At 34.8% G+C, this 13,900-nt stretch overlaps 1 protein-coding gene and 1 pseudogene across 3 annotated transcripts in view; both read left to right on the top strand.

Moving 5' to 3' along the window:
* The window catches only part of RSF1 (remodeling and spacing factor 1), a 135,702-nt gene that overhangs the window by 107,924 nt on the left and 13,878 nt on the right, over positions 1-13,900 (top strand). For both annotated transcript variants that reach the window (XM_079105087.1, XM_079105088.1), the window contains 4 exons: positions 719-823; positions 2,153-2,232; positions 9,748-9,802; positions 10,763-10,872. In XM_079105087.1, the coding sequence (XP_078961213.1) occupies positions 719-823; positions 2,153-2,232; positions 9,748-9,802; positions 10,763-10,872 (350 nt within the window). The remainder of the gene's footprint in view (positions 1-718; positions 824-2,152; positions 2,233-9,747; positions 9,803-10,762; positions 10,873-13,900) is intronic.
* On the top strand, positions 2,240-5,726 carry LOC306640667 (protein ZNF365-like; annotated as a pseudogene). The gene has a single exon. The product of its transcript is annotated as a protein ZNF365-like (transcript).

Raw genomic sequence — 13,900 nt, 5'->3', positions numbered from 1 at the left:
TGAAAACTGGGTAAAAATATATGGGGAAAACTAATATCTTGGTAACTCTTGCATAAATCTAAAATTATTTAAAAATACTTTTCAGTTAAATATTCATGAATGTACCATGTTAAGTTTAGAGAGTTGATCATCTAAATTTAAATAGCAGTAAAATATCAACTCTAACACTAATTATTATTAGCCTTTGTATTTGAACATGATGGATCTAAATATTCCAGTCCTTATCCTTATTTGAATTTAACATGATAAAAAGAAACCGTGAGTTTGTTGCACATATGTAATTGAAATACATTTAAAATGGAAATCTTTTGTACTTTTAAAATTCTATATGTGTTAATGGTAGTTTATGATACTTGAGCTTTAAAATGTTGTTGTAAGGAATGTTATCATTGCCCATATAGCACACTATGATTCTAACCCTAGATCACATAGAACTTGATATTTTTCACTAAATTTTGTACTTTACCTTTTTTTTTTTTTTTTTTTTTTAGGATTGGGGGGAGGTGTTATTTTAATTTTTTTTTAAAAAGTGGCATCATCCCTAATTGTCAGATCCCCAATTTTCAGACTCCTACTAATTATAAGAATTTTTTTATTCATTAGATTTATGCAAATAAAGTGCACTTTGCCTTAGAGTTCTAATAAATATTGAAATGTCAGTATCTTAAGAGTTGTTGAAATTAGTCGGTTAGGTTGACATTAATGTGGTTTATTTCAGATTCTTCTGTGTGATTCTTGTGACAGTGGATACCATACCGCCTGCCTCCGCCCTCCTTTGATGATCATCCCTGATGGAGAATGGTTCTGCCCCCCTTGCCAACATGTATGACCCAGCCCATCTCCATGTCTACAGCCCTTGGTTTTATATTTCAAATTAGTGATATTTTTTTAACTGCCACTGAACATCTTCCATTTTCAGAGACATTTGTAATTGTCGTTTACCTCTTATGTAGATGTCTACCTTTTATTAATATCTTTTAGGTCTTCCTTTTGCTTTTCCAAAGCAATTCTTAGACGCCCTCCATTTTTTTTGTAAATTTATCATTTATTTTTTTACAGTCACAAATTACATTTAGGGAGGAAATCTGTAGTTTATTCCTTTGTTTCATCCTTGTTTTTCACTCCTGCCTACCTTCTTTTTGTCAGTAGTGTTATAGATGAAATTATCGGAATTAGGAGAAACAGATTTTGTCTTCTACCTTGATTCCAGTGAATTTTTTTTTTTTTAACTGAAGAACAGGATATTTCTGTGCTACTATACCAATTGGATATTTACCTCATAAGTCCAGTCTCTTAGTTTTGAAATGTTGGGCTCTATGCATTTCTCAGTGGAGTGAACTTCTTTGGCTTAGTGTAGCTTTATCACTTACACGTTTTCCACTATCTCTTTTGACTCAGTAACCATGTAACATTGCTTTGCATGTTTTTTTCTAAGGTCTTTTTTAAAAAATTGTCATTGGTACTATTTTATTTTACTATATATATAATCTCCCTAAAAATGTCTTATGATCTTTTAATTATAATCATTGTTTTGTATAGTTTTGAACCAAATGATATTTTAAATATCAATTACTTTCAGCAGGGTAGGTGTAGAATGTATTTTCTTGGCAAAGCTAGAAGTTTCTTTAATGTGTACTTTATATAAAAACATACTAGGCTCATCTTCATTTCAGTGGAAGCTGAAGCACCTCTTTAATGAGACACAAGGAAACTTAGTATTCCTTCACTATGTGGTCTTTATCAGCTCTTATCACATAATACCCATGAGTTTAATATGTGTATGGTAAATGATTGTGGAAAGATGTTAACAGTGGCACTTAAAGGGCTAGGGATGTAATTTAGTGATAGAACACTTACCTCGCATGCGTGAGGCCCTGTGTACTGGGGAAAAAGGAATGTGAAAAATGACAGTCATTTGAGGTGGTTCATGCCTATAATCCCAGCTGCTTAGGAGGCCAAGGCAGGAGTTTTATAAATTTGAGGTCACCGTGGGCAAGTTAGTTATTTTTTTTAAATATTTTTTTTTTCTGTCTTAAAGAGGATGGGGGTGTAGCTCAGTGGTAGAGTACTTGCCTAGTATTCATGAAGCCCTGTATTCAATCCCTAGTACCTCAGGAAAAAAATATTAGACACATGTATTTTGCTCTTTCAGAAACTGCTGTGTGAAAAATTAGAGGAACAGTTGCAAGATTTGGATGTTGCCTTAAAGAAAAAGGAGCGTGCTGAAAGAAGGTATTTTGATAAATGTATTAATGTTATTATTGGCTATTACACAACAGAATTGTCTTATAGTACAGATGAATGCATCTATCTAGAGCAGAGATTGGCAAACTATGGCCTGTGGGCCAAATCTGTCCTGCTTCTTGTTTTTGTATTGCCTATCAAGAATAGTTTCTGTGTTTTTAGATGGTTGAGAAAAAATTAAAAATTAAATCATATGTATGACACATGAAAATTAAATGACATTTACATTTCTTTGTCCACAACTAAAGTTTGTCTGTGTCTGCTTTTGCTCTAACAACAAAGTTAAATTGCAGTTAAGACCTAATGACTCTCCCACTTTGAAACAGGTACTATCTGTCCTTTTACAGAAAAGTTTGCCAACCCCTTATCTAGAGTATGTATCAGAACCTACTGTGGATAAACAGTGGCCCAAGTATTATAGAGAATATATACTTAAGTATTATAGTGAACATAAGAAAATTACAAAAAAAATAAGAAAATTCCCATCACTTAGTTACTCATGTGCATCTCTTTGGGTGGGCAAGTTAACATTTAATTAACAAAGGCAGTTAATTAATGTTTAATGGTTGAACTGTGTCCTGACTGTAAAAGAGATGACTCCATTTTCATTATGCCAGTACAATGAGTTCTAAAGCAGTGAAGAGACTACTTGGAGGAAGTAAGACTGAACATGATCCTCATATTTAAAAGAGGGTTTAGAATCAAAAATAGTAGATATATCTTTATTTGTAGTTTGTTTTATAAGTCTGTTTCTGAACATTCATTTGCACTATTGTATACCCAGCTAAAGAGAATAGATGAGTAAGATAGCTCTTTGTTTACATGGAACTGACATATATCAGAAAATATACATGTATAAATCAATGATACATTAAAATAGAATCAAGATATATTCAAAGTAATATAAGAACATTGTGGAGGAACAATTTAGTAATCCTAGGATTTGGTGTTGGGGTTATCAGGGAAAGGCTTGGAAGATAAATTGGGGTTATATAGATGAACACGCAAAGAAGGAATATTCTAGTCAGTGAGCAGAAAACACAGAGAAGACAAAGTGTAGAAGTCAGGGTAGAAGAGTGGGAGGGGAGATTCATATACCGCTGTAAAAGCAGAGTAAGTCCAAATTGTAAAGAGCTTTTCAATCATGTGTAGGGACTTTAAAGTATTATTTATAGGTAGTGGGGGAACCATCAAAGATGGTATGTGATATTTATTTCAGAGAATGCTCTGGTAGAACAGCACCAGCGGAGTGACAGCCCAGGGTCCAGACCTGCATCCTGCACCTGGATGTGCTGCCCTGCTGGCTGCCTCACACCATGCTCCACCCTGGACATTGCTTGTCCTTTTGTAGGGCTCTGACTTGGCCTGATTTATAGCTTTGTTGAAAACTGCTTGGCTCCCTCAGAATGAGCACTTGCAGCGGCAATGTTAACAGTAGCAACAGCAAGAAGTTGGGACTTCCAGAGTAATGTAATGGAAGACTTTTTTTTTTAAAAGGGTTCATGGTTCTTGAGGCCTAAAGTTGAAAAGAAATATCTAGTCAGTCATTCTAGAGTAAGAATGGCCTTCTTACTGGCAGCGTCCTGAGGTGGTATAGGGCTTTGCATAGTGAGAAATAGCACATATTTGCATAGGCTAGTCTCTCTCCCTCTTATAAAGGTACCACTTACTCAGTCATGAGGGCTTCCATTCTAATTGAATGGAAGACTTTTGAGGATGGCAGATATCCCTGGCAGGAGTCCTTTGGGAAAATGTTACTGTGTGCCTGCCATTCCACTGCCCGTGGAGACCATACCAGATTCAGAATCATGTATTCAGAATCTTGAGGGCCCATTGGGAATTCAGCTACAGTTATGAAGAAAGAACGCTCCAAACAAAATGCAGCCTCTTTCCAGCTCTGAAAGACATGGAATTACTCACTTCCTCCAAACTTCTGAAACAGGGAAAACTGAAGAGCCATGGCAGTGTGGTAAAGCAGAAACCAAGCTATGTTAACTTGTATAACATTTCACATGAACTCTTAATGATTGAAAGCCATTTGAGGTGGTGGCAGAGAGGCCTGTGTCGTATGTGCAGACCTATGCTGTAATAGACATATGTGCAGACTCACTGGACAGGCCATGGTTTAGTCCTGAACTTCCCACCTTCAACACGAAAGTCTCTCTCGAGGCACATGTCAGAGAAAAAAATCATTTGAATGGTGGAGGCTGTGGATAGGACCATTGAGAAGAGAATAGATAAACTCACCAAAGAGTTGGCCCAGAAAACTGCCAAACTGTTGGAAGTCTGGGCAGCATTTGTACAACTAACTCAGAAAAAAGCAGAGATGAGAGAGGGCCCTGAACAGACAGATGGATGTGGCCATGGGAAGCGGCAACTGACAGAATTGGAGGAGGAGCTTCTTCGGAAGGAAGAAGTAGTAGTTACCTTCAACCACTTCCTGGAAGCAGCAGCTGAGAAGGAGGTTCAGGGAATAGCTTGGCTCCAGAACGTTATTTGAAAATCTGTTGCAATGGGTAGAACTGGGGGAAAGCAGTTAGAGTACTACCAAAGCCAACAGGCCTCAGGCTGAAGCTGTGACATCTGTGAGCATGTGCTTACAGATATCTCTTCAAATAGAAAACCCGAATGCCTAAGCCAAGGGCACTTACATTCTGTATATAGCCACCCTGATCTCAAGACCCATTTCTATCAGGACGACAGAGCCAGCATGCAGCTTGCCAAGTCTGTACACAAGTAGGCTGAGTCCTTAAGAGAACTCTGCAGACTGCCCAAGAAAGGGGAGCTTCTGGGGCTTAACTGTAAGGGCAATATCAGACCCAAAATGGCTTAAAAAAAAAAAAAATCAACAGTGATAGTGAATATCATCTAAAAGGGTGGGTGGCTCAGGACCATCATCATCTCTTGCCTTTGGGGAATATTGTTCCAGGGACCAGTGATACTGCCCTTTTGGGCACATCCCACAGTAAGACATTGGAAAAGCAAAGATCATGACGCATAAGCACCTCAATTTAACCAAAATTAACAAAGGGGAATTTCAGTGGACCAAAATTTTATTACAATCTCCTTTTAAAAGCAAGAGCAAATTACAGAAGGAACAACAAGAAGGAAAAAAAATAATAAAGCAACTTTATCCTAAAGTGTTAGTAAAACAAAGCTCCAGCTGCTGCCATTTAATGCACTGGGACCATCTTGGAAGTACTGCAGTCCTCTTCTAAGACCTCCTCCCCTGGTAGTATCAGCAGCTTGCTCGCTATTTACCATGAGCATGACTTCTCTTTGCTGGCTTAACTTCTCCAACCAGCAGCTCCTTTCACCTCCTGCTGCTTGTATGCCCTTTATGACTAAAATATACTTTACCTTTCAACCACGTATTGGGTATTCACAGTGTATTCTAATATAATTTCTGAGCTAATCAATACATTTACGTTCCAGAATCTGACACCATCTTCCCCATAGCTTTTGTTTCCATGAAGAACTATCTTTTGAGAATCTCCCACTTTAAAATTTTCTTATAGAACGAATTCCGTAATTTTTTTCCCATAAATTTTGCAATGCCATCAGGTCTCGTGCAGTTTTCAAGTGCTGACATCCTTCTGTAAACAAGAGCAATGTTGTCCACAAATGTATACACATATAATGCACATACAAAATATGTATGTCTGGTATATTAATTATTTATTTTTAAATACACATGGAGAAAGTGTTTGTGGTGGGTGGTGTTAAAAACTATGCCGTTTTAAAACTATGTAGATTTGTAAATTGAATTCTCTCATTTTTAAAATCGAAACTATAACCTAATTAACACTATTAATTATATTAACATACTAATATATTTTAATAAAATATATTAACATCTATTTTATATGTTAGTTTTTTTTTCATTTCTCTGGTTGTACATGATTCTGTCACACCATTCATGCAGTCATACATGTACATAGAGTAATGATGTCCATCTCTATTATACTTTCTTTGAGACATAAATCTCCTGTTGAAATATGGAAGCTGGCTTATTCAGAGGGATACTCCACTTACAAGCCATGACTTGAGCCATGTCCCATTAATGTCCTATTTAAAAAAATTTTTTTTATTTTTTATTTTTTATTTTTTTTGTCTCCCTGGGCAATTAACCTTAGAGTTGAGGCAGTTACTCTTTTGAAGAAATCACCAAAGTTTCTGGGTAAACATGTTCAGATTTTAACTGAAGAATAAATTGAATTTTATTTTTTGTCTTTTGGAGGAGAAATATCAATTTAAACTATTCTGTCTCCAAACTAAATTATACATTCTTATCTACAAAGTTCAAGTTGCTTAGACACTGTTTTCCAGTATTCTGCAGGGCCAGTCAGTTGTATAGAAGTTGGAATATTCTGTTCCCACAATTTAAAAAGAAGTTTTTAGATTATGAAATATGATAATAAAGCTATATTTCTGACTAAACGAAGGAGGAGGAGGGAATTCCTCTGGTAACACAGAAGATGGAATTAAGAGTTCAGGTGCTGCAGTAGCATCTGTGAGACTATGAGACCTGTATTAGGGGATAGTAAGGTGGACATGTTGGAGGTGAATTCAGAGCCTTAATCTATAGGACTTAATGCCCATTCGTTTACTAATATAGGATGAGAAAATCCAAACAGTGTCCTTTGATTGGTCTTATTAATTTGCTGCCTGTTAAACTTATGTCCTTTGACTTAGTGTCTGCTCCTCAAAATTTAGTTTGCTTTAAGTTAGCAAATTCTATAATCCAAGGTGAAATTTAATAAATTCAGCCTCCATAACATTGAGTTTAGTTTGATTTTTACTATTCAATTTGAGCTGTCCAGATTATAAAGGATGCTATTTCAAAAAGATTGCAAGTTAATCTCCAAAGTTGACTTGGAGATAAAATGTTTAACTTTTTTTTTTTTTTTGCTGGTGCAGGGGATTGAACCAGGGCCTTGAGCATGCCAGGCAAACACCCTACCAACTAAGCTATGTCCTCAGCCCCATGTTTAATTTTTTAAACTTAGTTGTCTAAAATTATCTTTGAATTTAGAAACTGATGGTTACTTGTATAAACAACTTGTTTTTCAAATATTTGCAGCATTTTCCAAAGACATTTCCAAAAATGAAGAATAATCCTGTATAAAATTATTAGATATATTTTGATGTAGTTTCTTGTTTTTTTAACTTTAGTTAGAAAAGTCTAACTAAAAATGATTCAAATTAGTGACTTATTAATTATTGTTATTATTATTATTGCCTCAGTCTTTTTGAAGTTTTCCTGTTCTTCTAGAAATGAGCAGTTTTCCATGTCCTGGCGCTCACCCATTAAGGGCTTAGAAGAGGACGTCTTCTAAAAGCCAAGAATATAAACCACTAAGAGTTCCCATCTGATACTCAGATTATATCTGCTTATTCTTTGGAAGTCTGTAATGTTTATGCTACTTATTCACACAAAAGGCTGTTGAAGATTGTTTTGACAAAGGCCTTATATACTATGGGATATGCTGCTTCAATTGTAAAATGCTGAATTTTTTTTCAATATTTAACCAACATTTATTGGGTATCTACTTCATACCATGCAGTATATTCAACATGAAGTGTATAATATGATCTCTAACTTAAAGGGCTCTGTAGTCTGGTAGAAAAGAGGGACATGTCAATGACTATTATTTAGTGACTAGCTAGCAACTATCTAGAGATCTGGAGTTGTGATGCTATGTGAAATATATTTTGATTTATACCTGTCTCTTCCAGAGTTTGGTGGCAGGTATTATTTGGAACTCAGACCACTCTGTTTTTCTAGAGTACTATTACTAACTAGTACTTTGCTAGCAGAGAGTTGAATTTAATCAGGGTTGGAATTTTCCATGTAATATAACAAAGGGAAAGACAGAAACAAGGAATTTGAAAGTAAATGCAAAGAAGTATATTTAATTATGAATCATGGCATCTATACCAGGTAAAGAAGAAAGTAAGGACACATAGAGTGATGGACAGTGTTTAAAAGAGGGCAGGGCCAATGGATAGAGGTTCTACTCAAATAAAAGAATTGTTAGATTCAGAATACAAAATGATTACAGAAACTTATTTACCTAAGGATTCCCAAGACTGACACAAATCCCAACCTAATATGATGAATGTGAATAAATATTTTTCAGAGCTGAACACGGTGTTTCCAATCTATAATCCCAGCTTTTTGGGAGGCTGATGCAGGAGGATCACAAGTTTGAAACCAGTCAGAGCAACTTAGCTAGTCCCCATATCAAATAAAAGTTTAAAACATTGGCTGGAGTTATAACTCAGTGTTTGCCTAGCATGTGTGAGTCCTATGGTTCAATCCACAGTACCACCAAAAAAAAAAAATTTTTTTCTTTAGAGAAATAGTGGCTAAGTGAAAGAAGAAATTTTGAAGTATAAAAGAGAGAACTGGTATTTCAGTAAACATGGTTATTGTAAGGACTGATAGTATGTCACAAATAACAGAGGTAGTTCAAGCCATAAAGTCTTCCCTCTTTAGTCCAGTTAGTACTGTTCTTGCCTTTCCTAGTTATTATTTAGCTGTATTTTTATCAGGTTTTTATTAAAATCATTTTATCATTTTCATAACATGCCATTTTTAATTAGATAGCTTCATAACCGGTCTCTGAGGTTCTTGTTAACGGAGTCAACTGTTTATAGAGCATAAAAGTTGAATGACCAAGGCAAGTGGATGCATTAATTTCCTTCCAGAAGAGATATTACAAGTAAAGGGAGGAAGAATGGTTACTGTTTTAGTTCATTAATACACCCTGGCATATCAGAACTCGCCTGTCATCACTGAATTGCATTGACTTTAGGAGAACCAGAGAATGCACCTGTTGTACATAGCTGTTTGTTATGCAAGATTTGTTGAATTAAAATCAACAAAGATCTGTTTCTTGGAAATAAAACTGTGATGATGTCATTAGTATTCCGCATCCTCATATTCTGGCTTTAAAGGTATCTTCATTGTGGCGCTATAGAATGCAGTCTATGTCGTATTCCTTTTCTCTTTTCTACAGCAAGAATTGAGTGGTCTTAGTGCCATTCACTGGAACCTTGATATGGTTTTATTGTACATAAGTCTTTTTTATAGTGATGTCATAAGATTATATTTGTGTATATTCACATACATATACAATATTACTAAAAGGTTCTTCTAACATAACAAAGATATAATTTGTCCAATTAAAGGTGGCTTTCCATCTAATAACAGTATCAAATCACAGCATGACTTTTAAGTTTCCTTGTCTATTTCAGTTATAGGTTTTATTTCAATAGTATAAGTCAGGTCTAAAAGTATAGTAACTTTTAGGAAATTTTGTGCTTCCCACAGACACTAATACTTCATATTAGTTTTATAAATAATAAACATGTTTATGATATAGCCTCTACCTATCATGAAATTGTAATTTTATTATTATCCTCATTAGCAATATTTTCATGAAAAAGTTTTTTTTTTTTTAACAAATCTTATTTTGTTTGTGTTTTTACTTAAAGGAAAGAACGCTTGGTATATGTGGGTATCAGTATTGAAAACATCATTCCTCCACAAGTAAGTTTCTGGTTTATAGTATTTTCAAAGGGGATACTGGCATAATTGTTCCAAAATTTAACTCACTTTTTATAATGGGACTAGTTTTAAATACATAATATACTTTACTTTTTTTTTTTTCTAAAAAATAAATTTAAAACCTTAAAGAAATTACCTATGACCCTTTGTTATTGAAATTAATACATGTACAGATAACCCAAAAATGTGGTATCACATCAAGCTAAATTTATAGTCCATTGCTTTGGGTTTTATGTTCCTTTGTTTTTACCCCAAACCAGAATAATTTTGTTTAGGTTTTTCATATTATTTACATAAAGTAACTGAAGAATAGTTCAAGGTGATTGAATCTTAATTTCCTGCTTTTAGTGTTATTGGACACTTTAATTTGTATTGATACAATTTGGTTTCTTTGAAGATTTATCAGTTTGTATATAATAGTGTATAATGAAGAAGGGTGTCTCTTATTGAGTAGATGGAACATGGTTTCTCGTTTGAAATGAAGGGACTTTATTCATTTCATAAGAAGTTTCATTCAGACTTAATTAATTAAATTAGAATTAAATAGCCTATAATGTTATTTTATTTCAGCATCATACCCCTTTCTTTTAAATCAATTATTTTATTAATTCAGCATATATATCTGTTCAGTGTTTTCTGTGTGTCAGATTTAATTATTGGTTAAAAGATTATGTCAGTGGAACAACTTCATCCTGATAGTTTTAAAACAGGCAATTATGAACTCACAAAAGTAGAAGAATTTTAATACAGAAATATTTTCTTTCTTTACCCACTAGTATTCCTTTTTAAGCCTGTATAATTAATGTTGCTGTGTATATTCATTTGAGGCAGGATAATCTCAAACTTTTTCAGATGTCTCACATGTACCACCTAGATGGAGATTACAAAACTGTTAATCCCAAAATTTTGTTCTGTTATACCTGTATTCTTAAATTTTGAAAGGAGCCAGATTTTTCTGAAGATCAAGAAGAAAAGAAAAAAGATTCAAAAAAATCCAAAGCAAACTTGCTTGAAAGGAGGTCAACAAGAACACGGAAATGTATAAGTTACAGGTATGAAATATATGGAACTGGTTGTAGGAAAAGGGCATAAGATGCTTTTATAATTAGCTAATATGACCCAAAAGTATACACTTTCCATATCCCATTGATAATTAGCAGTTGTCTACATAATTATTCTTTGGTATCCACTGGGTACTGAATTCAGCAATCTAGGGCTGAGAATGTAGCTCAGTGGTAGGGTACTTGCCTAGCAGGTGTGAATTCCTGTTTCATTTCAAATACCATAAGAAAAAGGTTTCCAGGACCCTCTAAGATACCAAAATCTACAGATTCTCAAGTCCTGTATATTAAAATGTAGCATTTATATATAACCTGTACATATCTTTCCATATATGTTAAATCATCTCTAGATAACTTATAATACCAATACAAGTGGGGATGGTAGCATACACTTGTAGTCCCAGCTACTGGCGAGGCCGAGGTGGGAGAATCACTTGAGCCCAAGAATTCAGAACCAGGCTGGGCGATGTTAGAGAGAGCCCCATCTCATAAAATAAACAAAAACCCAAATACTGAATACAATTTAAATGTTATATAAGTGGTTGTTTTACTGTATCCTTCAGAGAATGATTACAGAGAAAAAAAATCCATCCATTTCAATACAAGCACAATTTTTTTATCACGATGTTCTTGGTCCATGACTGGTAAAAACTACAAATCAGGACCTAAGGAGATTGAAGGCTGTGTATTTACTTCTTACCTCCCATCTTTAGAGTCATAGAATTTTGTAGTGTAGATAGTGTGATCTTTTCCAAACAGAAATATGCTCACGTCTTCATCTTTTCCTTAACATGCTTTGTTGGATATTTATAGCTCTTGGGATAAAGATTGATGCTGTAGATCTAGAAGTTGTGGCGAAGTCTCATCTCTACTTGTCTTTCCATCTCCATCCCATCAATATTTTCCTTAACTCCTTGTTACGCTGTCATCTTTTAGTCCCTTTTGCACATTGTTTATTCTGCCTCTTATTTTCCTCCCATTTTTACTTGCTAACCTTCTCCTAAATCTCCCCACTGTGTGCCTGTAGTCTGCAGTGTTCTTTGAAAGCACTCATAGTTGTATTTTGTGATTAATATTATTTTTTAATTTTCTCTCCCTCACTAGACTATTAGCATCGTCTGTTTTATATATTCTTGTGTCTCCTACACATAGTGTTATAATACTTAGTTAATATAATTAATATAACTGGGTGTAGAAGCACTTGCCTGTAATTCCAATGACTTGGAAGGCTGAGGCAAGAGGATTTCAAGTTCAGCGCGCCAGCCTTAGCAACTTAGTAAGGCTCTGTCTCCAAATTAAAAAAAAAAAAAAAAAAAATACTGGGGATACAGTTCAGTGGTTGAGTGCCCCTGAATTGAATCCCTACTAACAAAACAAAACAAAAAAATATATATATTTATATATAAAATCTGGTTTACCTTTTGCCACCAAAGATTTTTCCATTGTCATTGTTAGTAGCTAAGCCTAGACTAAAATCCTGTCTTTTGATTATTTGCTAATATTCTTTCCACTAGATCACATTGCCTCACTCAAATAATAGATAAATTATATTTTAATTACTTTATACCATTTTCCCCCCATTTTTGGTACCAGAGACTGAACCCAAGGGCACTTAACCATTGAGCCACATTCCCAGCCCTTTTATTTTTCATCATCAGACAAGGACTTGCTAAGTTGTTAAATTTCTGAGACTGGCTTTGAACTTGCAATCCTCCTGCCTCAGCCTTCTGAGTTGTTGGGATTACAGGCTTGTACCGTCATGCCTGGCTACCATTGTGGCCTTTGAAACACCAGTGTTTTGAGAGGTTTGTTTTATTAGAATTTCATCACCACTTACTATAATTTAACAATTGTTTAACTGATTCTTATTGCTTCTACCAAAGAGGAAGACATCAAAATTAACTAGAGGAAGCATTGGATTGAGGATAAGAAGACTAAAAGTATATTCCTCACTGTGCCACTTAATGGCCATATATCTTTGAATGGTCCATTGCCCTTTGGTCTTTGTTGCTTCATCTTGGTTCCTTTCAGCTCTAAAGTTATATAATGGCAATATAGGACCTTATGGTAAACAATGTGTAGCATAAAATGTATTGTGTGATGCATTTTTCATACCCTATCTCATTCTCAAGAACAATTTAAGATGTTCTTACATCTTCAGTGTAAGAACAGCTGTTAAATTATAATATCAAAGGCAGAAACAATAATGGAAAGGATATTTGATTACATAAAAGTTTAAAAAATAAGACAGTCTCAGACAATTATGTGTACAAACAATGTGTGCTTACAAAGGAGTTGGACTTTAAAAGGAATGGTATATGAATTTAACAGAATATAATGAATATAGTAAAGATGTGATGACATACTTATTCATAATGGTAACAAGGCAAGATGTCAATTTTCCTATCTCAAAACTTAAAACATATATATAGTGCAAAGGCCTAAAAGGAAAGTATAGTTTGATAGAAGTAATTGCAGGGCCAGGAAGGTAGCTCAGTGGTAGAGTACTTGCCTAGCATGTGCAAGGCCCTGGGTTCAATCCCCAGTACTGCAAAAAAGGAAATTGTAACATGGTCCAAAGGAGGTGCAGTGTTTAATATGTTAAAAATTTACAAATCAGTAAGAAAAGATGAACCACACTAGCTTTAAAATTGGGCATAGGAGGGGCTGGGGTTGTGGCTCAGTGGCAGAGCACTTGCCTAGTACGTGGGAGGAATTGGGTTCGATTCTCAGCATGGCATATAAATAAATAAAATAAGGATCCGTTGCCAACTAAAAAAAAATATTTTTTTAAAAAAATGGGCATAGGAGCAGCAGTGGGTGGCAGTGCATGTCAGTAATTCCAGTGGCTTGGGAGACTGAGACAGGAGGATCAAAAGTTCAAGACCAGCCTTTGCAACCTTGCAAGGCCATACCTCAAAATTTAAAAAATAAAAAAAAAATTTTTTTTAACAAGCTAGTGATGTAGTTCCATAGTAAAACTTCCCTTGTTCTATCCACAGAACTGGAGTGGAGTGGT

Source organism: Sciurus vulgaris (assembly GCF_902686455.1).
Source record: "Sciurus vulgaris genome assembly, chromosome: 11".
Taxonomy (NCBI): domain Eukaryota; kingdom Metazoa; phylum Chordata; class Mammalia; order Rodentia; family Sciuridae; genus Sciurus; species Sciurus vulgaris.
This window is presented reverse-complemented; position numbering and strand designations above follow the sequence as displayed.